General features: G+C 38.1%; 1 protein-coding gene across 3 annotated transcripts in view; it reads right to left on the reverse strand.

Annotated features, from left to right (window-relative positions):
* The window catches only part of CCDC68 (coiled-coil domain containing 68), a 51,580-nt gene that overhangs the window by 21,990 nt on the left and 2,273 nt on the right, over positions 1–27,317 (reverse strand). For 2 of the 3 annotated variants that reach the window (XM_024756801.1, XM_024756802.1), the window contains exons 2-7: positions 12,540–12,748; positions 11,321–11,407; positions 9,643–9,783; positions 8,577–8,702; positions 6,901–7,029; positions 1,262–1,344 (exon numbers count right to left, since the gene is read on the reverse strand). In XM_024756801.1, the coding sequence (XP_024612569.1) occupies positions 1,262–1,344; positions 6,901–7,029; positions 8,577–8,702; positions 9,643–9,783; positions 11,321–11,407; positions 12,540–12,656 (683 nt within the window). In that variant the 5' untranslated portion in view covers positions 12,657–12,748. The remainder of the gene's footprint in view (positions 1–1,261; positions 1,345–6,900; positions 7,030–8,576; positions 8,703–9,642; positions 9,784–11,320; positions 11,408–12,539; positions 12,749–27,317) is intronic. The other variant, XM_024756803.1, reaches the window with a different exon arrangement.

Genomic DNA, 27,317 nt, shown 5'->3' on the forward strand with positions numbered 1-27,317 from the left:
AAATCAAACTCATTGTCTGGACTCTTAATGGAAGGCACAGTGTACCAGCTGTAGTTCTGCTGCATGGAAAAGCTCTCTTTAGGGAAAAAAAAAAAAAAGAGGTAAGCCAAAAATTTACTTAGAGTTAAATTATGAGTATATACAAGTAATTCCAAAGACTTATGGATATTTTCCATAATATTTCCTTTATTCTCTACAGAAAGTACAGTGCTATGAGACTCAGAAATCCACCTTCTGGGGCTATATGTGTGTTCACAGGGAAGCGTATGAGGAAATTAATATCAGTGGTATCCCAGTGTGTTTCAAATATGTAGGTACAATTGCCAGGGGCAGCCCAGTTCTGGTCCAATGATGAGAAAGAGAGATAATGGGAAAGGAAAAGGAGATAGGAAAAAACCAAAAGACCAAGAGAAAGTGATGTCTGAGCAGATGTTATTGAATAAATGAGAATCAGAATGTGTACATTTTGAGATTCATAATAGTGCCTAGAGCAAGAGCTCTAGATGGATAAACTAAGATTTTGAAATAGATTTGACTTTGAATGTTGTATCAGAATATATAATGATTGTGGTAGGCTTAGAATTAAAAGAAAAAAAAGAAAGAAAAGAAAAGAAAAAGTTCAGGAAATTTCATATGATATGAGTTATTCTATGATATTCCAGAGAATTTTTCTAACAGCAGCCGAGTAGTCAAGCCATTCGATATCCATCAACCCATAAATCCATCCCTACCCCAGCACACAAGGACCAGGACTGCTTGTGAATTACGAGTATTTGGAAGTAAGTCCCAAGAACTAAGGATGCTTTTCACAGTATTTCCTTCATTCTCTACAAAGTTGGGAGCACGACAAAACTATCTTACAATTCCACTTGCGGGCTGGCTAATTTAAGGCCGGCTGTAGCGGAGATCCATTAACAAAATCAGAAGCATCAGGGGAATGGAGACCTCAGCAGGATCCTCTTCAGCACCAAGGGTAAACAGGGAGGGGACAGGCTCATTCACTCTTCAAAAGGATTAAGGAGCCACCACACACATATACACACACCGGTTTCCCTGTACCCCCAGTGACCTCTGCCCCATCCAGATTCCCCAGTGGGTAGGGAGGGAGAGGCACAGGGCTGTTAATGCTAAGAAATCTCCCTTCCTCCTGCACTTTCAGGCTTCCTTTCCCTTGGGGGATAGTTGCCTTCTATCCACTGGTCAGTGGACCTGAAGAGAGGAAGGATATCAGGAACTGCTTTTACTTAGGAGATCTGCAAACCTTTTAGCATATGTAGCGTTGGATTTGAGATGCAGCAGCTTGTTTTCCAAAGACAGTTTCTTTTCTAGCAGTGTTCTCTTTTCCTAGGAGAAAATAAAATACAATTTTTGCTCACTGCTTTTCCTTTATTTCTCTCTCTCTGTCTTTCTCTCTCTCGTTCTCTTTCTCTCTATGTGCGTGTGTATTCAGCAAGGAATTCTTGCAAACTGTTCGCAAAAGATGCTTCTTGTAATACTAGAAATATGTTTTGAGCTAAAGAGCTCATTTCATGCGGAGCTGTTACAACCCACCCCAGTGAAGTCCGGGGCAGGCATTCTCCAGCATGGTTTACAAGTGTAACAGGGAAGAGCCAGGTCTGACTACATGTTGAATCTGTTTCTTTTACTTTAACCTTTGCTTTCCACTGCTTTTGTTCACTAAAAGGATACTGTCTATACATAACGGCCTGCCTCGGGGAACCCTGCCCCTCTGTCTGAATGTTAAACCAAACTGCCTTTGATCAGGGAAACATCCAGACCCTGTTCCAGCCGTGGATGGCTGCAAAAAAGAAGAAATTAACACATCCCTTCCCCGAGGCTGGCCATTCCAGGTGATATTTGCAAAACTTATGCCTTTTTACTTTACTTCCTCATCTCCCCCTCTGTGCTATAAAAGAAACTGGCATCCAAACCCCGATAAGATGGTTATTTTGAGACTTTAGTCCGCCGTCTTCTCCGTCTGCCGGCTTTCCAAATAAAGTCGTGTTCCTTGCCTCAACACCTCGTCTCCGATTTATTAGCCTGTCGTGAGGCGAGCAGAGCGGTTTTGGACTCCGTAACGTAAGCCGTTCAAGGACAGATCAAGACTAGTTGTCTTCACTGCCCACGTTTTTCTGGAGAGCTTTGCTTTGGCCCCTCCCCAGTCCACTGCTCAGTCAAACTTCTCTTCTGTCTCTCCATCCCGCCCTAAATGCTAACTGCCTGCCCATCTCTCTCTAGACACTGGCTCTCCCATCATTCCACCTGCTTCTCCTCCGGTAATCTTGAGTTGTTGGTATCCAAGGATATTATTGCACTTGTCTTGATACCTACCTGTTTACATGGCATCTGTCAGAGGTAGAAAAGTAGTAAATGTATATTTAGGAAAGATCAAAGTCATAAGTGATAAAGTCACTTCCTAATTAGGATATAACAGAAATGTTGACATTGTGAAAGAATCCCTAAAGAAATGTCTGATTGTCACCATTAAACCAAACTCTCTACATCCAACAGGAAAATAGTCGAGTCCATGAAAAACCAAGCTGGGAGGATTGTGTTCTTTTTTATATCTGATGGAAATAGATGTTTTGACAGTATTTACAATGCTGTTTAAAATCATTCCTTCTGTAGTATTTATATGGGTAAAATACAAGACAGTGCCATTATAGCAAAAATCTCAGAATGTCTTTGGACATGGACAGAACTGGTTCTGAAACTTGGTGACTGTGTTAAGTTTTGCCAAGGTTTTAACCCTTCTAGACCTTATCACTGTTAAGAAAAATTAACCAAAACTTGTAAATCAAAATATATAATTTTAGTGTCATATTGGGTCATTGTTTAATAACCTGACACAAGGATTTTTTTAATTCTCTTGAAGAATTTCTTTGCGTGTGACTTTATTATTTATTATTTGATTAGAGCCCTGACTTTGTGAAGTTGCATGTTAATTTGTGGGTTTCTGCCTGGTAGAAAAGGTAATCCCAAAGGTTATGGTTTATTGCTTTAAAGAATATTAACTACCTTTGTATCTAACCTAGTAATCCTATTCTACATTCCTTTTCTCAAAATGCATGTAAATAGCCAATTTCAAAAAATATTTTATTTAAACCAGCTTTACAATCTTACTGGTTCCCTCATTAATTAATGAGTTGACTAAAACATCTGACATGTATTCATTCTATATTTGTTTGAGTCATGTTTTTGACTTTTTGAACATCCCTAAGATGGGGATAATACTATCTATATTGAAATGTTGGGATGATTGGAGATGTATGTGAAAGGTCTACATGCTTCTCTGAAACATATTAGGACCTCAATATATAATAATTTGAAGGTGCCAAATACTTCATATCTTATGTGCTCTGTTATTTTTTAAATTTATACTTTTTCAAAAATTTCCTGTAGCATTCTTGTCACATATATTAGATACTGTTCTGGTGTAGCCTTAATTGATCTGAGGGATCAAGATACTCTTTGCAAGCTTATTATGACACTTGGGTCATCAAAGAAACACATCACTGATAATATATTTTGAATTTATAGGAGGAAAAATGGTGTTTAACAAACATTCTTTCTAATGGACTTACTCTCAATTCATGAATCTTTATCACCAGGGTTCAAGGAGACCAGACAGCTGGACACATAAATGTTCTGCCTTGGTCAAGCCTCCAGTATTTAGCTTGGACTCTTTTTTTAATTTAATTTTTATTTTATATTGGAGTATAGTTGATTTACAATGTTGTGTTAGTTTCAGGTGTACAGCAAAGTGGTTCATTTATACATACATGTATATCCGTTCTTTTTCATGTTCTTTCCTATATAGGTTATTACAGAATATGGAGTAGAGTTCCCTGTGCTATACAGTAGGTCCTTGTAGCTTGGACTCTTAATGCTGCCTCTCTGACAACACGGAAAATCACACTACATCAGCTAGCACTTCTCAGGGACAGTGTCTTCTGGGAAGGGAAAGGCGTTCACAGCACCACCCAGTGGGCAATCCACTCTTGCCAAAACCACACCTCTGAAGAGTGTAAGACTTCCCGCACCTTATTGATCAAGGTGGAGTGGACACCAACTTAAATCACTGCCATATGTTAACATCTAAATGATTTAGGAACCAATGGCATCCCTTTTATCCCACATCAGAGAAGATGTGGGCATAATGGAAAGGATTGTGAACTGCTAAGTGGAGGACGGTGGAATAGTCCCTCATTCGCACTGTCCTCGTTTATAAAATGATGAGGAGGAATTAGGTGGTCTCAAAAGAGCCTTTGAGCTCTAAAATGCTAATAGAGCTAAATCAATGACACTGGAAAGCAAATATGATGCAACAGAAGTGCGCTGCCAGCCAAAGGGACATATGCCGTATTAAAATGCTCTTACTGGGCGGTTTTGCTGGCTTATCACTGTGTTTATGGAATTCATTCTCACTGCATTCTTGATTAAAGTGGGACAGATGGTGAAGGTTTTAAGTAATGCGTTCATTACCAGACCTCATACCACTAATGGCTATTTACTGGAGCAGTGGCTCATGCAAGTGAGTAGAAAATGAACCCTTCTCCAGGGGGTGCCCACCACCAGGGCAGTATTTATCAATCTTTTGTTGTGGATGTTTATTTTTAATTTTCATTTCCTTTTTGAACTCATGTCCTTTTCTTATCAATACAAAGGGTCTCAGTACCCCCTCCTCTCATTCCGATACACACTTCCCTCCTGAGAAACCCTTCATCACAGCCTTTATCCTCAGTATCTCCTTAGACCAAGATGTTACCAAGCTTTGCTTCTTATAGTTTTATTTATTTGCGTGATCATTTTACATTAAACTAAATATGTTTAAAAAATAAAGATAAAACTCCTGCACATTTTCCTTCCACTGCATCCCCACTACCTCCACCTCCCAGAGATTCCAAAAGACTCCACTCTAAGAAGTCACTGAACTAGAATGTTCTGGAAGGTTCCTGCATGGCCTTGCTGAACGATGGGCATTCTGTCCACTTACTATGTCAGAGAGCTCCTAGAGACAGCTCTCCATTATGGGTCAATATCAAGACAAATGCTAGGCCATCACTTCTCAAAAATGTCTGCCAGTCTCTAAGCCACTTAACCTTATTCTGGGGTCCATCCCTACCTTCAGTTGGATGTCAGCTTCCCTAAGGACCCCTGGGAGAATGAATGAAAGGAGATCTGGGCAGTTCCTTGAGTCTCACACAACCCAGATATATTACATTGCAATCTCCACAAAGAGACTCTATCTGGTTCATTCACAAATAGATATCTAGCTTGGAGCTCTGCTTGGTAGGCGGTAGGAGCTCAAATATTTGTTGAATAAATAGTCCAGTGACTATACTCCGGAATTCTGAGATGAACTCACATCCAGTACAGATTTCCTGGGGTTTCTAGAAGATAGAAATTACATTACACTATTTTTTTTTGTTAACTTTCAGGGACTGACAGCTGACCAGTAAACATGACCCAGTGTTACTGGGTTTGAGGTGATCGCAAATCTGCATTTAAATGTCAAGCTGGTTAATCAAGTAGTTTGATTAAACAACCCTATTTGCATTCCAGAATTGTCTCCCTTTCCGAAATGCAAACGTTCCTTGTGCTGTCTTAGTTTGCTAAACTATTTATTACAGGATAAATATTCTAACATTGCAAAGTATTCATCCAAATGTTACAGTTTGTCCAAAACATCATAATTATAAACTGTTACACGAGGGCAAACCAGCTACTTGAGGCCATTCTAGCCCTGTGATTTTGGCTAAAGTAAAACACTCAGCATCACCCACCGTACAACACAGATGTAGCTGTATATTATTATTATTAGATTCAGTTAAGGTTGGGCTTATTTAATTTTCATGATTCCTTCATAGGACCTTCATTAAGATCACAAATTCAGCCAAACTCACAGTGTTATAAATTAAATTCTTGGGAAATATGTAAAAAATTACTCAAGGTTTCTCAGGCAAATATCCTGAATGTTGAAATGTGATGCTTTTGAAGTGATGTTTCTGAAATAGCCTCAATTCAAGGAGACTCATAAAAAAAAGTAAGACTGAGGAGAGTGGAGGAAAATCAGGGAATTCATGTAATAAATATAAAAATGTACTGGGCAATATTTACTAAAGTTAAAGTCTGTATTCTTATCTACTTCAACTCAGTTTCAAAGATGCCAGTTTTCTATTGGTTTGTTTTACTATTAAAAAATATTACTTGGTTTATCTAAATTCTAAGGCATGCAAAACGAAATTTATGTGCTAACCTTTTGTGTGTATTTGGAGGGGCAGCTACTTAAAGGAACACTGCATGAAACTTTTAATAACTTTTGTTCTATTATTACTCTTCCCTAAATTTGGCCAAGCCGTGCGCCGTGCCCGCTGCACTGGGAACGTGGAGTTTTAACCACTGGACTGCCAGGGAAGTCCCAAGAAAGTCTTTTCTTAATTGTGAACTATACCTGTCCTAGGGCAGTCATAGGTTTTTATAAATCTAAAGGGGACTTGGGTGGCCAAAAATAAACACTTCACTGACTCCAATACATAAAAATGCTGCAATTACAGGGATTCGCTATATTATTACTAGCAGTAGGTAGACTTTGTGATTTTTTCCATTATTTCTATTCATAGCTTCACATGTTTCCCCTTTCTAAGCCATACATTTACGAGAGAAAAAAAGTGACAGATAATAATTCGAGTGTAGTATTTGTAAAGAGGTAAATCAGTAACTACAATACACATCATATTAAACGTGTAAGGGAAGAAATGAACATTATTGAGTACATCCTAAGATCTTAGGAGTTGCAAAGAACATTTTCACTTAATGTTATTTATTTTCATAATATCGTCCTTAATTCTCACCCTAACCCTGTCAGGAAGAAATCCCTTTAATTCTCCAGAGGCCTACCTGTTCCATTCTCTGTACAAGATTCTCCAGTTCTGTGATTTGATTATGTCTTTCTTCAAGCTTTTCAGCAATTTGATTCAGATTTTCAACATGTTGCTTCAATTTCTGTTCTTTTTCAAGTGTGTTAACCTTTTGTCAGAAAAACAGTTATCAGACTATTGTTTTCATTAAACCTATACAGCTATTATCTCCCTCTAAAATTTTCTGAGTCGCCAAAAAAATTTAATAATTCACACTTGTTTAGAATTACTTCCTTGAATTCAGTCTTTCTTCAAAATAAACCTGATGGACTACAGCAACACTAAATCAATGGAGAATTAATAACATATAAATATTATTTCTAGAATGTTGACATTTTCTACCATAAAGCATACTCTGTGAACTGGTATAAGAAAGAGAGACAAAATTTTAAGAAAAGCAAAACTTTTGACTTTTTCTCAACAAAACTTATCTAGAACAAAAATAAAATCTTATACGTTCAAGTAAAAAGTGTTTTCTTTTTAACCAGAAAGTGTCATAAAAGCAGAATAATTATCCCCACTGTGTCAGGGGGTTATCTCCTAGGCGTATAGCAGGAGTTATACTAAAAGACATAGGAGAGAAGTTTTCAGCGGGCGCCCATAGGCCACACTTGGGAGTGTTCCAACTGACTTGTAACTGACATGCGTACCCACATCTGCTTGTGTGTTTAATAGAACTCAAGATTTTACGGTTAGAAAAAAAAAGTGTCTGACTTCCCTTGAATATACCAGGTGGGCATTCCTGCCCAGACACTCCCTTTGCTGGGACATGGGCACTCCCGTCCACACACACCTGCTCACTCTTTCACATAGGTACTTTACCTGCACCCTGCATGCCTAGGAGTTTGTGACCGTCATCACCTCAACCTGAAGCTTGAGGGCGTGTCGCCTATGCAGTGGGTTCCTACTGTGCTTCCCTGGGGATCCTCCTAGGGCCTGAGCTGGCAGAGACCCAGGTGCCCTACCCGTGCCTGAATGAGCTTCCCTGTTTTGAGTTTTGGCAAACACACACATACACACGTTTCCCTCTTCCAGTCCTAGAATACATTCTCCAGATAAAGTTTTACTGGCCCTAGGACACATATTTCAGATTCAAAAACAAACAAAGTGTAGGTATGTGTCTATGATATAGAGACACCCATATACACACCCATATATATTTGTATGATTTTAAATTTTAATTTATATATTAAATATAAAATATATAATTTTATATGATATATATATACGTACATACACATACATGTTTTTGTTCGTTTACTCTGAAGAATGTATTCCAGGACCAAAAAAATTTTGAAACGATTTATGTAGCCCAACTTTTTCATTTTAGAGTCAAGTCAGAGAGACAGAGTGATTCAAACTGGGTCACCTAGTTAGTCAAAGGCAGAACCAGAAGAGAAGCCACTGGCCAGTGTCATGAGGCCAGCCCTGATTTCTAGGCTGGGTGGCAGGGCTCTGGGCAAGGGGGGCATAATATCCGGGTACCAGGCTAAACAGGGGTGGGGGGAGATCAGGGCAGAAGACGGGCAGCCTGCCCTTCCAAGGTCTTGCCAAGTCACGTGGCCATTGCTTGTTTCACATCTAACTCTTCCCCAGAGGAGAGACTTGAACAGCTTGGAGGTTAGTCCACCAGTATGCAAGCTGCTAGCTCGGTACCTGGAGTAAGTGTCTACTGTCCTCATGCTTCTTTCTAACTTCTTTAGACTGTGTTTGATAGTTTTCAAATAATCTCTGGGCCACATTTCTCAGAGCCACTGCTCCTGCTTCTCTGGAGGCTTCGAGCTAGAAACAAAAGGTCACTGTGCATGTTTTGACTTTTACAATAAAAAGGGTTAAAGACAGAACTGTTTGATGGGCAACCAGAAACACAGAGGCTGTAACTGTACCATGTGCACCTTCATGTGCCCTATTTATTGGGGCTGTCATGCAGGTGATTTGCACTGGCCAGGCCAAAGCGAGCTCTATGAATATCAGTGCCCTGCATATATAGACCACACCCCTGCAAAGTGTTCCCCAGTGCCGCATCAGCTTATACACGTATTTGCAAGCGTTTTCGTATCATTGGCCACAACAGTGCTAAAAGACATATTTCCTGAAATAGAAGGATGACAAGATTGAAGTATTAGGGGCAATATCGACAAAGTGTCACGAATCTTTCAAAGATTTAACCTAAATAAATAATCAAGGATGGCTGCAAAGATCTACCTACTAAATCACTGTAGGACTGTATATAAAATAAGCCAAAAAAGGAAAATATAAGGCACCCAACAATAGATTAGCTAAATAAAACAATGAGACATTTGACTGAGTGCTCTAATTAATATGCAATTTTTAATACCTAATTATTACATATATAAAGACTTTTAAATTTTACTGTAGTAAAAACACTTAACATGAGACCTGCCCCATTAACAGATTTTTAAGTGTACAGTACAGTATTAAATATAGGCCCAATACTGTACAGTGACTCTCTAGAACTTATTCATCTTGTACAACTGAAACTATGCCCATTGAACTTTTGTAAAATTATTTTAATAATAAAAATCGCCTTCAAAATAAAACAGTGAGATTTAATTGATCAACTGTAAAAGTGCTTCTCTAAGTATGTGAGCACATGTGTGGATTTATGGATGTGTGTGGATGTCTATCTAATTTCACAGATCCACAAATCTATCCTACTGGCACAAAGTACAAAATTAGAAATTTCTCCTATTGCTCATACCTTGATTTTCAACACTTCATTCTCTTTGTTCATTTCTAAGAGCTGTAGGTCTTTTCCTTTTATCCTTTCCAGGAGCAGATCCAAACTGCAACAAGAGGGATCCACTTCAGAGTCAAAGCCATTTTGAACGTGTCGACAGTGCTGAAAAGAACAAACAAGAAAATCCTTCACCTGACTTTTCCTTTTCTCTACTAACTTTGATAACAATAATTATCCCTCAGTATTACATATGTCAAGGAAGATTCAGATCAACACAAATAAATCTTTTGAATCTCAAATATCAATGGGAAGTTCCAGATGAAACGCAGCTGGCCTCTATATTTGCTCAAATTTGAATAGATTCTTATATTAAAAGGAAGGTAGAAGTACATCTTTCATGCCTTTTATATTCCCTACAGTTTAAAATATACTATGAAGACCTTTTAAGGAGATAAATGATATCCACAAAGCCAGTTGTTGTTTTTTTTTAATCTAACTTGTCTGCTGACCTTCTGTGGTTTGAGATGGCCGAGGCAGACATACTGGCAACACAATTCATCTGCATTCCCAGGAAGCTATTCCTATTAAGGTGTCCAACAACCTCCCCATTGTTATGGCCAATGGTCAATAACTAGCCCTCAATTTACTTAACCCACGGACGCCATTTGACACAGCGGTCCCTCCTCACTTTCTAAAACCCATTTTTTTCCTTGTCTTCAGTAGCTCCATTCTCTCCTGTTTATCCCCCTAATTCACTAGCCTCACTTCTCAGCCTCCTGTGATGGATTCTTCTTCTTCCCAACATCTAAATATCATAAATCTCAGGACTAAATGCTTAGATTTTCTCTCCTTTCTATCCACACTGATATGTTCAGTGATCTCCTCCAGTTTCAGAACTTTAAATACCATCCTCACTCCCAAAATCTCTACCCCATAGCCTGGACCTTCTATACCAGACTTCTACCCTCAACTCTAGAATCAGATAATCCAATTTCCATCAGAAACCTCCACTCTGATAGGCAACTCAACATAGTCAGAACTGAATGTTTGATCTTTCCTATCATTCACAAGCATTAATCTTTTTTTCAGTTTCAGAGCACTTAAGAAAATAATTGGAGTGAGTTGTGTTAGTTTAGGAGCTGAGGATGATAAAGAAGACTCTGTTTGTACATCTTACGCTATGTTCTAGTGTTCTCTGTGGCCATCCTGCAGAGTGGATAACGCTGACACTGATGAGGTGCGTGTGGCTCAGGTGAGGGCTAAGCTGGCATAATCCAGACAAGGCTAAGTGCACATTGTTTGACCTTAAGAATAAAAGGCTGGTCACAGGGGAAGGGGTGCATTTAAGCTTACTGACTGATCACGCAGCGTAATGGCTTCAACTGGGTGTCCATTGGTGTGGCCCAGGTGAACCTATATGTACCCCGGCTGAGCCAATATCTTCCCATACAATTTAGATAAGTAAGCCAAGTTTAAAATATTCAAGTAAGACCTGGCCATTCCAATCTGATCCTACTAATGACATCTGTAGTTAAATATACACATGCCCATTAACATCTTTAGATACCAACAAAATATTTAATACTCATCATTCAAAGAATAATTTAATAATATCAAAAAGTTATTTAAAGGAAGTCTATATGGCTTTACGTTCATTTACTGAAGGAATAAAAGTGGTACATTTTGATGAATTCATTACCTTTGCATCTTGTTTGTGATTTGTACTATTATGTCTTACTTCATCTTTAAATATTTGATTTCGGATCTTTTCCAGAGTAGTTCGAATCTAAAAGAAAAGAAAAATATTTTTTTCAAAGGCATTTAACACCAAATACTTTTTTTTTTCTATACCAGTTACAGGGTACCAAATTTATCTAGGAAGTATTACATATATGTCAATCTCAGATTTAAATAACCGTCATCAACCTAAATTGCATTTAGGCTAATATTGTTTAGATTGCAGAAAATGAGCATTTGGTCTTTACAACTGTTTCTTAGGCAAACCTAAAATATAACCCAAATGAATATTATACCACAAAATAATTACAATTTAGTAATTAGTATTTAATACTAGCTAGTTCTGTTTTTTTCTATATAGTAATTTAGTACTAATTTGCTATTTGGTAATTACTATAAAACAATTACTATTTGGTAATCACTACAAAATAATTACTATCCAATAATTACTGCAAAATAATTACTCTCTAGTAATTACTGGAGAATAACTACTATTTAATAATTACTAGAGAATAATTACTCAGAGGAGATCATACAAATTTATGCATGAAATACAAGCCCCGTGTCTTGGTGACCTATGGAATTGCAAGACACTCAAAGATAAATTAATCGCTCTAAGTCACAAACTAGCTATGTCCAAATTTTTCCATCTGTTCTAAAAAGTAGTTCATGAGAATATATACCTTTGTCAGACATTATCATTGGATTCTCATAAGATTTCACATTTTTAATGAAGTAACATGCCAACATGTACAAGTCATTGGCAATAGTCGCTCTGAACTGCTTGAGAAGGACCAAGGTAAGGAGAGACAGAAACTCAGCAGGCATCATAAATATCTACTTGGCAACAAAGTATCAATACTTATGAAAGAACTGAGAAATGATGTAAAACAGTAGGATGCAGTGGAGAATAGTGTGGGACAAATTAAGTGCTGATAGGTGTCCTGAACCCTCCTGGCCCTTTATTCAGTTTTAGTCCAAGTGTAGGAACAAAGGTTCATACCCTCAAGAGAAATGACAATGCATGTGTTTAAATTTCAGCTATCAAGGTTGTCCTTTGCCAAGCTAGGTTTGTTCTTCCTCACATGTTCTAGGGAGGGAGAAACAAAGCCCACTAATTCATATCAGACTTTATTGTAAAAAATCATACCATGGTAACATGATTTCCAGTGCCCACATACCTTTTTCACATATTCGGTTTCTTCAATAATGTGAGCTGATGTGGACTCATATGAGGCAGAATTATCTTCTATCTTCCCCTTCAGGGGAACTGTCGTGGTCACTGTTACTGCTGTCATTGTGAAGCCCAGCCCAAATCAGTTGGACAAAACTAACCTCCTTGATGTTATAATTATGTGGTTTGTAAACTGAAAGGAGTTCTGTATTAGCGCTGTAATCAAATATAGTAAAAAATATTATAAATTATGGAAATCTGTATATATCCAAACTCCAGGAATTAATTTAATATTAAACCAACACCAGTTGAAACAGTCATTGATTAGAAACTTAAAAATTAAACTGAGAATGAAAAATGGGAAAATTTTCTTTTCATTCAGTATCAATTAGACTATAAAACCTCAAGAGTAGAGACTATACCTTATTCACATTCATATTCTAGCACACTGTAAGTGCTTAATAAATGTCTGTGGGGCTAATAATATAAAAAAATCATATATAAAACTTACATACATGTATGTATATCACTTTATACTTAACAGAGACCTCTAATGTACTGCATTTTATTTAACTCTCAGTAGCCTGTAAAGGCCATTTACTCAAGAGCTATTTGTAATAGTGAAAGATTTGGAAAAGCCCAAATGCCCACAAAAAAGGGACTGACTGAATGAACTACCTACTTCTATAGAGTTTTCTCTAAGATATATTTATTCAGTGAAAAAGCATGGTGCAGAAAAGGATACATATAATCTCTCTAAGAAGAGAGAGTAGGATAGAAGGGGGAAATCTGTAATTTACAGTTTTGACACTGAAAAATGTAATTATTTTACCTAATTATAAAATAAAACTAAGTTAAAAAGAAAAAATAAAATCCTCAAAAATAAAAAACTAATAAAACAAATGAATATATCTGCATACAAACTTGGTGGCATATCCTCATGAATTACTTGAAGTGACTTTAAAACATGCACCAGGGACTATTTTTCCCAGATGTGATATGTCCTAAGAACAAAAAGAATCCCCAAAACAATCTTAAACCGTATTCACTAATAATACTTTTAGTGGAAATATTGGTATTGCTATTTTGAAACTATTATATGTGTGTGCACACATTCACATGACTCACTCACTTAAATGCATGATGTAGAATAAAGTCAGGTCTTAATGTCTTAAGAACCAAGATTTTTAGCATAAGAGAAGAAGAAATCCAAATCAGAACCAAAAATGTTACGTAAAAACCTTACAATCCAAACTGGAACCATGAGTAGAAAATAATGATTTATTTTCCTTTAAAAATGTACATTCCAAGTCTAAATGAAAATTTAGAAACAGAAGCAATTAACACTCCCAGTGCCCAGACTATGGTCTCAGTACACTATTTTCTACTAAAATGCAACCAGGGCTTCTTGAGTGATTTAGATCTGGAGCAAGAAGTATATAAGGTGAGCCTAAGATATCTTGTCATACCAGAAAGCAAAAAAGTAACCAAATACTACTTGAATAAGACACAAAAACCAACCTGAAGAGGAATGACTGTGATGGATTAAAACATATCAAAACTCTTTTAATTCCTGAAATAATTTGACAAGAGAAAAACCACCACCACCACCACCAATCCTCAAACTCAACGGAAACGGGCCACGATTATACTAAAAATTAGCCCAGAAAAAGGGGTGAGGGGGATACCAACAAGCATTGGTCTTGCCTTTATGATATGAATTTACCATGTATTTCTTGGTAACCAAACAGTTGATTAGGAAAATTTTGCTACAGAATTTCTGCTAATAAACCCAAAAGGACTGATAGAATTAGAAAACCTACATTTTGCAACCCGTTGTGAAGTAATGGATCTAAGCCACAGTCATCAACCAGCTCTAAAAACATTAGGTGAGAGGTTGATGAAGAATGCATCAACTCGAGGGACCCCACTAATCAACCTTAACAGAAAACTAGAGACAACCAGACACTATGTTCTCTAGATGTGGTACAAGCACAAGTAGAAAGCATCACCTATGAAGTATGCAGTCCCTCTATCCACTGACGGTAAATATCTGAGAAAGAGGAAACGGTTCAATGACTCTACAAAGGTGAAGGTTGCAAACAGCCAAATCCAGATTATGTAAAATTTTACAGGGCAAATAATTATTGTTTCCACAAATTAATTATATGAAGAAAGATGGGGAGAAGAGAAGTTGCCAGAAATTATGAGACTTAAGAAACATATGACCAAATACAATATATGAATTTTTTTTGGCTCCTGATTCAAATAAACCAGCTATATAAAGACATTTTTGAAACAAGTAGGGGAATTTTACCACTGACTGGATAACAGATGATGTTAAAGAATTATTGCAGTTTTGCAAAGCATTATTTGTAATTATTGTAATTTTAGGTGTGATAATGGAATTGATATTCCTTAGAAAGATCTTCTCTGTTAGTTATACATACTGAAATATTTGCAGGTGAGATAATATTACATTTGAAATTTTAAAGAGAGTATTTTACTCTAGTATTTAAAGAGAGGAAAAAATGGGGTGAGGTAAAAATGAAAGAAGTTTGATAAAATGCACGGAATTGTAGAAGCTGGGTGAGGGCACATGGGATCCCTACAGTCCTCTACTATTTTGTTTCTCTTTGAAATTTTCATAATAAATAGTAAAGGACTAAAAAAATAAGATAAAATAAAAGTCCTGTAAGGTAGGATTATTAATCTCATTCTACTGATAAGGAAGCCAAGAATCTAGTAGGTGCTATTCATTTACCCAAGATCACAGTAAAACTAACAGAGCTGAAACTCAAACCTTCGTCTTTTGGACACCAAGATAAAGAGTGTTTCTATCACATTAAGGTCAGATTCCCTAGTGGGAAAAAAATGAAAATTTAGCAATGACCTGTGCTGTTAAAACACACAAAGAATTTTCATATTTGCTAGCATCACTTTAAAACTAAATAGCTTCTGGGGATGACTCAAAGTCCTGCATTTATGCTTTAATCTTCAATGAAATTGACAGAGTATGCCAAGAATTTTCCATTTTATGTTAAATCCTCTTAGACAGCCACCGTGGCTTCTATTTGTTTCAGGGGAACTTGATTTGGCCGTAGCAGTTCTCATGTCTGTTTTTTGCAGAATGTGAGCGGAACTACTTCTGTTACTTGGTCCTCTGAAGTCTCTTCCGGGATTAAGTTCTTAGTCCAAAACAACATTTAAACGCTGGAAGTAAAAGAAATGCCCACAGAGACAAGAAACGATGTGTTTGGCAATGAGAGAGGGGTGGAAAGGCTGGAGTGGTGGTCATCAAACCACGGCGGGGAGCCCAGTCTGGCTTCCAGCTTGTTAGGACAGCTTATGAATGGTTCTTACATCTTTTAATGGTTCAAAAAAAAAAAAATCAAAAGAAGAATAACATTTCGGGACACATGAAAATTATATGAAGTTCAAGTTTAGTGTTCACAGGTGAAGTTTTACTCTAAAATAACCGTGGCCGTGCACTTACGTATTGTTTATGCTGCTTTTGCACTATGACAGCTCAGTTGAGTAGATTCAACACAGAAAATACATGGCAAACAATGTCTAAAATATTTTCTATCTAACAGGTCCTTTACAGAAAAAGTCTGCCCTCCCCTGGGGTAGAGTATGGCAGCAGGTGGGAGGAAAAGCAGGGGGACAATAGAGGCAATCAAAGCAATTGACTCTGAGTTGTTTTCTTGTTCTTCAATTCAATCACCCTTGACCTATAGTCACATTTGTTTGATTTACCTTCTCTTTTCTTTTTAGTGTGTTATATAATTGTGTACATTACCGAATGATAAGGGGCATTTCATCACAGGAATTAATCACTCTTTAGAAGGATCCCACTGCATTCTCAGTCTTTCATAATTTGAAAATTGCATCAGGCCTCACATTATACATCCTAAAAGGTATTCTCTAATGTGACTTTTATTCTTAATGTCAAAAAATTCTGCTCCACAAATGAACCTATTTATGGAACAGAAATAGACTCACAGACATAGGAAATAAACTTATGGTTAGGGGATAGTGGTAAGAGTAGGGGGAGATAAATTAGGAGTTTGGGATTAACATATACACACTACTATATATAAAATAGATAAACGACAAGGACCTACTGTATAGCCCAGGGGGGAACTACACTCAACATCTTGCAATAACCTTTTCTTTTCAGAAAAGAATCTGAAAAAGAATATCTATATCTATATGTATAACTGAATCACTTTTCTGTACACTTGAAACTAACACAACATTGTAAATTAACTATACTTCAATTAAAAAAAAAATTCTGCTCCTTAACCAATGATATTTCTCAAAACATCCTCCCTCCTCCCCTCACTGGTTGGGCCGACTTAAACAAGTTACATAAAACCTGAGCCCCGACTTACATATCTGTAAAATAGGGGTGATAACACCTAGAGTTGTAAAAAATGAAGAGTTTTTTAAATCCCCGGTTGCAGAAGGCACTCAATGGACAGTAACTCTTAAAAGTCTTGCTCCGATTATTTTATATTATGAATAACCACAGAAAATAAGCAGTCCATAACAGAGAGGGTAGATCATGCCTATCTGGTTGCAAAGTTTATATGCAACTCTATTTATAGGAAATCAAATCCCATTTCTCTTTTGGTTCAGGAAACTTTCACGATCACAGTCCTTCATTTGTATAAAGAAACCAAAGGGGAACTTAAGCCAGGAAAGTCCAAATTGCCATATGGCGTTACCGTCCGGGGGAAAATCTATCTTAACATTTATTTCTGCCAGAAGTAGTTTAAGCAGCTAAAATTTTCAAAATAAAACACAATCAGTTAATTAAAGTGAGAAAAGAATTTTATTTGTTTTATGCTAGAGTGGATCGAAGACAGCTTACAAGTGGCATCAAGCCAAGAGGTATTATTTCCTAGATCAGGCCTTTTCAAACAGGGCTCCCCAGGGAAGGGGAGGCGCTGCCCAGACAGGGCTTTGCCGTCTGGACTTGAACCAAAGCAGCTCTGCTTTGTTCTGTCACACACTGAATTTTTCCATGAGACTTTCTGTGAACAAAGAATGTTCTACAGCTAAAAGGTTTGGAGGCAGACTGCCTAGTTTCATGGCCTGACTCTGCCACTCAGTAGCTGTGTGACCTTAAGCAATTCCTTAACTTCTCTGTGCCTCAGTTTCTTTATCGGTAAAATTCAGATAATATTATGATTAATAATAATAATATAAATAATAAACACGTGGTTGTTTGTGAGTTAACCTTTGTCAAGCACTTATAATAGTGCTTCGCACATAATAAATGATTAGTACATGTTTGTCAAATAAGTAAGTAAAACATAAAGCCATTATCCACAATTACTGCTGACAAGCAGTCTGACTGGTAGAAAAAAGTCCAGTAATACTTTAAACAGTCTGCAGATTGAGCTGGGCTGTAAAGGAAAATCCATTTGGGGGTATTTTAAGACTAGCAAATCCATAGTATTGATTCTTTCTTGATAAAGCATCAATAATTTGTCAACATCCCCAGATGATTATACTAACATCCAATGAATAGTTTACCATTTACAAAGCAATTCATACACATTATTGTGAATTATTATCCATGTGGTAAACCAGCACAGCACTGGGCACCCAGGATTATGTAACCAAACCTACTTTTCTGATTAATGACATAAGCATGGCTCAACCATTATACAATAAACACAAAGAAGGTGCCTGTTGTGGGTTGAATTTTGTCCCCCCTTCCATTCACATGTTGAAGCCCTAACCCCCAGCACCTCAGAATGTGACCTTATATGGAAACAGGGTTGTTGCAGACGTAGTTAGTTAAGATGAGGTTACACTGGAGTATGGTGGACCCTAATCCAATATGACTGATGTCTTTATAAATAGGGAAAATTTGCACACAAGGAAAACTCCATGTAAAGTTGAAGGCAGAGATCAAGGTGATGATTCTACACACTAAGGAATACCAGAAATTTTCAGGAAACCACCAGAAGGTGAAGGAGAGCCTGGAACAAATTCTTCCTTACAGTTTTCAGAAGGAACCAACCCTGCCAACACCTTGATCTTGAACTTTCAGCCTCCTGGACTGTGAGACAAGAAAGTACTACGTTTAAGCCATTCAGTTTGTGGTACTTATAGCCTAGAGATTTTAACAAAGGAGTTCCCTTCCTTTATTTAACCCTTGATTCATTCATTCATGTATTAAACATTTATTGAATACAGCTGTGTTAGGAGCTGTGGCTACAGAAATGAGTCAGAGACCCCGCTTTCACGGGACTTTCAGTACAGGGGGGAAACAGACATGAAACAAAACAATAAATATATAGGGAACATAATCAGAGGTGGTGTCATGAAGAAAAGCGGAGGCAGGGTAACAGAATAAAAAGCGGTGCTGTTTTGGATGGGTGCTGAGAGAAGGCCGATCTGAAGAGGTGGCATTTAAGCAAAAGACGTGAATGAAGGAGGTGAAGCCGTGTGGCCATCTGGGAGAAGAGGATTCCAGGCAAAGGGCAGAGCAAGAGCTGAGGCTGGAACTTGCTTGAAGTCATGTTCTAAGAACAAGGTATGCAGTGTGGCCTACCTTTTTTTTTTTTTTTTTTCTTTTAATGGGCAGGAATTTTTCTTTTAATAAACCGAAACTTAAGACTTTCAATTTGCCTAAGGAGTTTTCTCCTTGGCCACTTAAAACAGGTCTAGCCCTGGCTGGTAAGGCCCCCCTCAGGGTTGAAGGAAAGACAGGCACAGCAAAGTCTGGGATGCTGTCAGGTGCCACAGGGCGCATGCAACTGAGTCCAGGTCCGTGGAAGGAGTAGCGAAGGGCAGCTGACCACAGGGCAGCTGACCACACGGCAGCATTCTCAACTCACTTCTGTGGGTACTGATTGAAAAGCACCGTGGTGGACGCCTGGCTTGAATCTCCCTTCCAGGTATGTAGGGTCACCATCTGCATGAGTCTTTGCAGGAAAGATCCCTTACTTCTCCTTCACTCCCTGGGGCTGGAGCACAGGAACAACTCCTAGACTCGGCCAACTGAGCGCTCCCTCGGGGAAAGGCCAGCAAAGGATTGTCCCTCGGGCTTGTTAAGCTGGAGGCAGTGAAAATCCCGTCATTATTCTGCGCAGGAAGGAGTCTGGCACAGAGAGTGCGTTGCGTCCAGCGGCAGGGACACCAGCGTGGTATCTAGTGACCAGTGGCAATGCCAGAAGAAGTCTATCCCCCTCTTGTTACAGACTGATCTTTGCTGAGGTACCGGGACTGGATTCTCCCATTTCCATACCTAGTTTTCCCATCGATTCTGGAAGCTGAATTTACTTCCAATAAATTCCTTTCCTACTTAGGTTAGCCAGAGTCAGTGACTCTGCTTAGTGACCGAGAGCCCTGTTTTCGCACAGTTTCTGAGTTTTCACCTCCTCAGTTCTGAGCTAACAATATTGACAATTGTCTCATCATTCTTGGTCACTATGATAGAGAGCTTTGATGTTAGAAACTGAAAGAGTAATTTACAATAAAAGTGCTACAAGGGTAATTAGGTTATATGAGGGGGGAGAAAAGCTAATATATCTCCAGACACTTGAAGAGACTGGTCATGTACTGAATGCTGAATAGCACACCTGTTCTGCAGCGACATTACACGGCACAATGGTGACATCCAGTGTCAGCTGGCTAAATCTCAGGTGACTGGGCAGTTTACCTGAAAATGATGTACAGTATATCAAAAGGCATGCATGTTAACATGGAGCCCAAGTAACTGCAATGCTGTTTGCAAGAAATAATCTAAGATTTTTAAAGTAGAATTAATTTTTATTCATTTCTAAATGTTACTCACTTGTATACACAAATATATTTATATCATAGCCAGTGCTATAGCAAGCTCTTAGATATGAAATAAAAACTATTTAGTTTGGGGGGAAAAAAGGATTGAAATCCTAGTACAAACACAATGTAAAATATATACTATTGACAAAGCACTGTGCCATTTACCAAAAATTATTTTCCATATATTGTCAGAATTAATCACCCCAACACACTGTGCTATAATTATTACCTATATATCTATATCTGTCTATATGTAGGTATAAGGCAACCAAGTCACAGAAAAGTGACATGTTTTTCAAGATCATAAGTTAATCTTATCACCTGAACCCAGATAGACTGACCCCCAAATCCAAGTGTCTTTGTAATGAGAAAATCTATCTTCATAGTTCACTGGTATAATTTGAAACTTTGAAAACAGCTGAAGGTTTCGCCCCATGACCAGTATAGCAGCTCAACTGCAGAGTGGTGCAAATCACATGAATCCTTTCCCATTTGGGGAAGAGTGAGGGGACCGGGATCTGATGACAGCCCACCACATGCAGGCTGGGGTATGCTGCCTTTAATAATCCTCATGAACACCTGAGGCGGTTAAGTGTTATTGTTCCCATTTTACAGATGAGAGAATGAGCTCCCCAAGGTCAAGCAAAGACAGCTCGTTAATGATGGTCATGGACCCCAACCCACGGGGCTTGGGCTCTTTCCAAATTTCCACTTTGTCTCCTGCTGCATTCTGAATGGACTTCCAAGCCTAGTTTCTTGGGTCCAAGCTCATTTAGTAACGGGGGTTTTCCAAAGTAAGTGACGAAGTAACAGTCAAGTGACTCCTGCCATGAGCCCCCAGGTGCGTCCTTCAGGAACCTAAGCAGATGTTGTCGCAATAGATTTATTCCACAAACAGAGGCAGTGTGACTCCATGGCTTAAAGGTGAGGGCTTCGGACTCGGTACTGCCCACAGGACTATTTTACTTCCCCACTAGCTGAGCAGCCTTGGAAAAGTTTTTTTTTTTTTCAATTCTTTTATCACCATTTATTGAAATTATTAATTTTTACACATTGAATTAAATTTTATCTTTATCAAAAATCAACTGACTGTTTTTGGGTAAATTTCTGGATTCTCTTCTAATCTATTTCGGTATATGTCTGTTCTTTTTTTTTCATCTTTTTTTATATTTAACGTTTATTTTATATTGGAGTATAGTTGATTTCCAATGTTGTGTTAGTTTCAGGTGTACAGCAAAGTGATTCAGTTATGCACATAGATCTATCCTTTTTCAGATTCTTTTTCCATACAGGTTCTGACAGAGTATTGAGTAGCATTCCTTGTGCTGTACAGTAGGTCCTTGTTGATTATCTATGTTATATATAGTAGTGTGTATCTGTTAATCCCAAACTCCTCCTTGGAAAAGTTTTTAAACTCCCTTAGGCTTTAGTTTCCTCAACTGAAAAATCCAGATGAAAATGTTAACTTCCTCATAGAGTTACATGACAACTAAATGGGATACAGCATCAAAAGTGCTTATGGCGTATCTGACCATAATACACATTCAGAGAATATTAAGTAATTATCTTTATGTTCACAACTTATTGTAGACATTTACTTACAGGGCATCATTTGAAAGTGTCAACATCTAAGCCCAGTTGTCTCCCCTCTTCTCATCTCCCCACCCCCATCGGTCAATTACTCCTCTTGCTTTGACCTTCTCAGTTAACAAGCCACTTAAAAGCCACTTATGACTGGTCAGTGAAAAAAACATGAGAAGCAGTTGTCACTGACATATATCTCAGTCATTTGTAACATTTATAAGGAAGGTGCCCTTTTGGAAAATTTTTGTGGCTTTATTAAATATTTTAAGAGCAAAAGGCTCAGGCATTTACAAAATATCCGTAGCTTCCTAAGCTGATCTTGGGATATCTGAGCTTCAGCATCATCTACTTCACTTTAAAAATTATCCAGCGAAGGAGGGAAAAACAGATGATACAACGTGTGGGTGAGGATGGAGAGTAGCCAAAACTCCTGTACATTGCTGGTGGGAAAGCAAAATGTGCAGCCACGCAGGACGGCAGCACTTAGGCAGTTTCCTATAAAATTAAGCACAGAAGGTGCAACCCAGCAACCTCCCTCCTAGGGGATTTTTATGTTCCGTAAAACACAAATGTTTATAATTGCCAAACACTGGAAAAACTTCAAATATTCATCAACAGGTGAACCCTACTTATCAACACAAAAGAATGACCTACTGATACCCACAGCGATGTAGATGAATCTCAAATGCCTTATGCTGACTGAGAACAGCCAAATCCAAAAGGATGCATATTCCATACTCCCATTTATATGACATTCTAGAAAATCTGAAACTATAGGGCCAGAAAACTGAACTGGGGATTAAGAGTGGGGGAGGGATTGACTACAAAAGAGACACTGGGGAATACTTTGGGGGGTTGGAGAGTGGTGATGGAACTGTTCTAAATCTTGAAGGTGATGTAGGTTCCATGATTGTAACCATTCGTCAAAACTTACAGAACTCTACACTAAAAAAGATGGATTTATATGCTTTTATTTTTTAAACAGTAATTCAACAGTACCCTAGAAAATGCAAAGTGCAGTGGAGATTTCAAAATCCAAGGAACTTCACTGATTATACCAGAACTAACTGGAAGGCACAATTAGCTGAATTTGTTTTCCTTAATTCAAATTGTTAACCCTCCAGAAGTATAAATGGCAAAAAAAAAAAAAAAAAATAGTGACGGAATCAGAATTGTTAAAAAGCAAGTAACTGGGGCTCCCCTGGTGGCACAGTGGTTGAGAGTCTGCCTGCCGATGCAGGGGACACGGGTTCGTGCCCCAGTCCGGGAAGATCCCACATGCCATGGAGCGGATAGGCCCGTGAGCCATGGCCGCTGAGCCTGCGCGTCCGGAGCCTGGGCTCCGCAACGGAAGAGGCCACAACAGTGAGAGGCCCGAGTACCAAAAAAAAAAAAAAAAAAAGCAAAAAACTGAGTTGCTGACAGGTAGTTAGTGCCGTTGCCCCTTAAACATCTTAAGAAAGTTAATCATTATTATTTACTAAGGTGGAAAAGTAGGAGGAAATATATAAAAATACATAAGAAGTATACAATGATATTTGCAACAAGATTTAAATCTAATTCATGAACCTAGAACTCCTTATCTCATCTATGCATTCCTTCTCTGATCATCGTCTAGATGCATGTTTTCATTCTTCACAGTAGGGCATAAACACATAGACCATTGAGGCAGTGACTACAAAGTCTATTAAGGCTGACCACCCCCTGAAGCAGCCCGGACCCTGTGCTTCACTGCCCCCTCTGCCCATCCTCCTATATCAGGAATGGTCAGACCGATCCCAGTGCGGCATCCTACCAAAGTCCAGGGGCTAACAGAAAGATACAAGGCTGAGAAGCAGCTTCTGGCTCTGGGTGAAACCAAGTTCCTTATACCAGATCACATGACCGTTAGTGATGCGTGAGTGAACTCACCAAAATAACTAGAAGAAGTTTACAGCTCAATGCTTGAGCGAGCCTTCCTGCTGTTGGTAAACAGACACAACAGGGGGAGCATGTCCACTCCAATTTCCAAAAGGTGAGAAGGATGAAGATGGATTCCTGTAATTGACATTTGACTCTCAAGAGACAATTGGAACGACATTGTCAGTGTAAGACTAGAAAAATACATTTGTTATAGCAATTTTTAAATTCTTACCAAGTTGAGAGAGAGACAGAAAGAGAGAGAGACGTTGCCAACAGAGACTTAATTCATCTAACCACAGATCAGCAAACATTAGTGTTATGAGCCACGAGCTCAGCAAGTTGTTTTGATATCACCAGCAGACAAACTGAGCTCCAATTGAGCACATCCAGCTTCGGAAAACTATACTATTTAACCTAGGCTACCTTATTTTCAAACTTTAGGAGCATAAAATTAAAATCCTTGCATTCCAAGTTGTCCATAAAAAAGACCTTCAAGTTATCTGAATGCTCTTTTCTTCCCCATAGGATCTTACAATTTTGCAGTAACTTACAGGCATTCAGAGACATAGTGTCTTCTCTTTAGTTTCACAGAATCTGCCAACATTTTACAGAAGTTTCCACTCAACTAGAGAAATCTATGTTAGAGCATAAGTTGTCAAATGTAACCCACTAAAAATGCATTTGTCTTAAGAGTTAGCACAAAGCAAGGTGAATGGGGGTAATTAAGAAAACAGCTCTGACTGAACTGCTGTTCAAGGTCCCGGCTTCCTAAGAGACGTATAACCAAAAGCCAATGTTTTTGTAGTGTTAGAGAGTTCTTATTTCATTTGTTCTGTAGACTACTCATAGAAGAAACACCACCACGTAATAGGAACCTGGAATAATTTATTACTTTGGTCTAGCTCCTCTAAAGGTCCTGGAGGAACAAGGAATGGCATTTCTTCTGTTTTAGATTTTAAGAGCTCAAACTAGTGCTTGATTTGGTAAATCAACAAACAGCTGTATCAGGTTCATCCTTTAGCACAGTCATAGAAACTACAGAATAATAAAACGAAAAGCATGTAAATCCAGATGCACTCCCTTCTACTTTTTGACTTAAGGCTATAGATGACTCATGCTTTATGTTAAGTGTGCCACTAAAATATGTTATTAAGAAGTGTTCATATCTTTAAGAGTAGTTCAGTTATCACTGTTGGACCAAACACTCATCAAAATCCCCGAAATTTAAATGCATATCATTTGTGAAGAAAACGTAGCAAAGGAGACATAGGCTCTCTACGGAAGTTAACATCAAGAGTTAAACGTCTTTCCATACAGATGGGCAAGAAACACATGAAAAGATGCTCAACATCACTAATTATTAGAGAAATGCAAATCAAAACTACAATGAGGTATCACCCCACACCGGTCAGAGTGGCCATTATCAAAAAATCTACAAACAATAAATGCTGGAGAGAAAAGGGAACCCTCAAGCATTGTTGGTGGGAATGTAAGTTGATACAGCCACTATGGAGAACAGTATGGAGATCCCGTAAAAAACTAAAGATAGAACCACCATATGACTCAGCAACCTCACTACTGGGCATATACCCAGAGAAAACCATAATTCAAAAAGAGTCATGTACCACAATGCTCATTGCAGCACAATTTACAATAGCCAGGACATGGAAGCAACCTAGATGTCCATCAACAGAGGAATGGATAAAGATGTGGTAGATATATACAATGGAATATTACTCAGCCATAGAAAGGAACGAAATTGGGTCATTTGTAGAGACATGGATGGACTTAGAGACTGTCATACAAAGTGAAGTAAGTCAGAAAGAGAAAAACAAATATTGTATATTAACGCATAGATGTGGAATCTGAAAAAATTGGTATAGACGATCTCACTTACAAAGCAGAAATAGAGACACAGTATGGATACCAAGGGGAAGGGGGGTGGTGGGATGAACTGGGAGATTGGGATTGACATATATACACTATTGATACTATGTATAAAATAGATAACTAATGAGAACCTACTGTATAGCACAGGGAACTCTACTCAATGTTCTGTGATGACCTAAATGAGAACAAAACCCAAAAAAAGAGGGGATATATGTATATGTATAGCTGATTCACTTTGCTGTACAGTAGAAAGTAACACAATATTGTAAAGCAACTATACTCCAATAAAAAAATTTTTTTAAATAAAATAAAATAAAATTGAAGGCAGACCTCTCAAAGAAACAATGGAGGTCAGGAGATAGTGACATTACATGTGCTGAAGGGAAAAAAATGTCAACTAAGAATTTTATATCCAACAAAATTATCTATCAAAAATAAAGGCAAGGGCTTCCCTGGTGGCGCAGTGGTTGAAAGTCCGCCTGCCGATTCAGGGGACACGGGTTCGTGCCCTGGTCCAGGAAGATCCCACATGCCGCGGAGCGGCTGGGTCTGTGAGCCATGGCCGCTGAGCCTGCGCATCCAGAGCCTGTGCTCCGCAACGGGAGAGGCCACAACAGTGAGAGGCCCGCGTACCGCAAAAAAAATAATAATAATAAAATAAGATAAAATAAAGGCAAAATAAATTCTCACATTAAAAAAAAAAAAGAGTTAAACGTCTTCTAAGTCCAACCTAGAATATGAAATGACCGATGCTTCCTGCCACTGGCACAGGATTTACGATTTACTATTTTCATGGAGTATCACAGAAAGATCACAGTGATGACATTTGGTAAATATCAGTAATCCATATCAGGAATATAGTTTTCATAAATATAAATACAAGTTTGCCTCCTATCAGTTATTTTCAAATTATGCTACCATGGAAGCTGGACCAAAATATCTGTCTTACCCCTTCAATGTGACTGCAGAAATGCCCATCACCTGGTAAGCAAAATGTGGCATAGCCATCCAATGGAATGAACATTAGTTAGCAATAAAAAGGAACCACTAGTGACACATGCCACAACCTGAATGCACCTTGGAAACATTATTCTAGGTGAAAGAAGTCAGATGTTAAACACCGTATATTGTATGATCTCATTGTATGAAGTGTCCAGAAAAGTCAAATCTAAAGAAACAGAAAGTAGATCAGTGGTTGCCTGGGGCTGGGGGTGAGAATGGTGAGTGACTGAAAGCAGGCCCTTGAGATTTGGGAAGAATGGGGATGATGAAAATATTCTAAAATTGGATTGTAATAATGGTTGTACAATTCCATAAATTTACTAAAAATCACTGAATTGGACACCTGGATGTATTTTATGGTATGTAAATTATACCTCCAAAAGAGCTATTTTTAAAAATAGCAAAATGAAAAAAAACAGCAAGAATGCCTTACATAAAGTCACTCTTTTCCTCTGAGGTTAAAAAATAATTATAGTCATGTTTTTCTAATTTACAGGAAAAAAATAACTTGATGGATAGGATTTTCTCGATTTGAATTTTTCACCCCCTAAATGATTGCATCTGCTACTACAAGTTTAGTTTTTATTGAATTTGCATT

The sequence above is a fragment of the Neophocaena asiaeorientalis genome, unplaced genomic scaffold, assembly GCF_003031525.2.
Source record: "Neophocaena asiaeorientalis asiaeorientalis breed wild unplaced genomic scaffold, Neophocaena_asiaeorientalis_V1.1 scaffold133, whole genome shotgun sequence".
Taxonomy (NCBI): domain Eukaryota; kingdom Metazoa; phylum Chordata; class Mammalia; order Artiodactyla; family Phocoenidae; genus Neophocaena; species Neophocaena asiaeorientalis.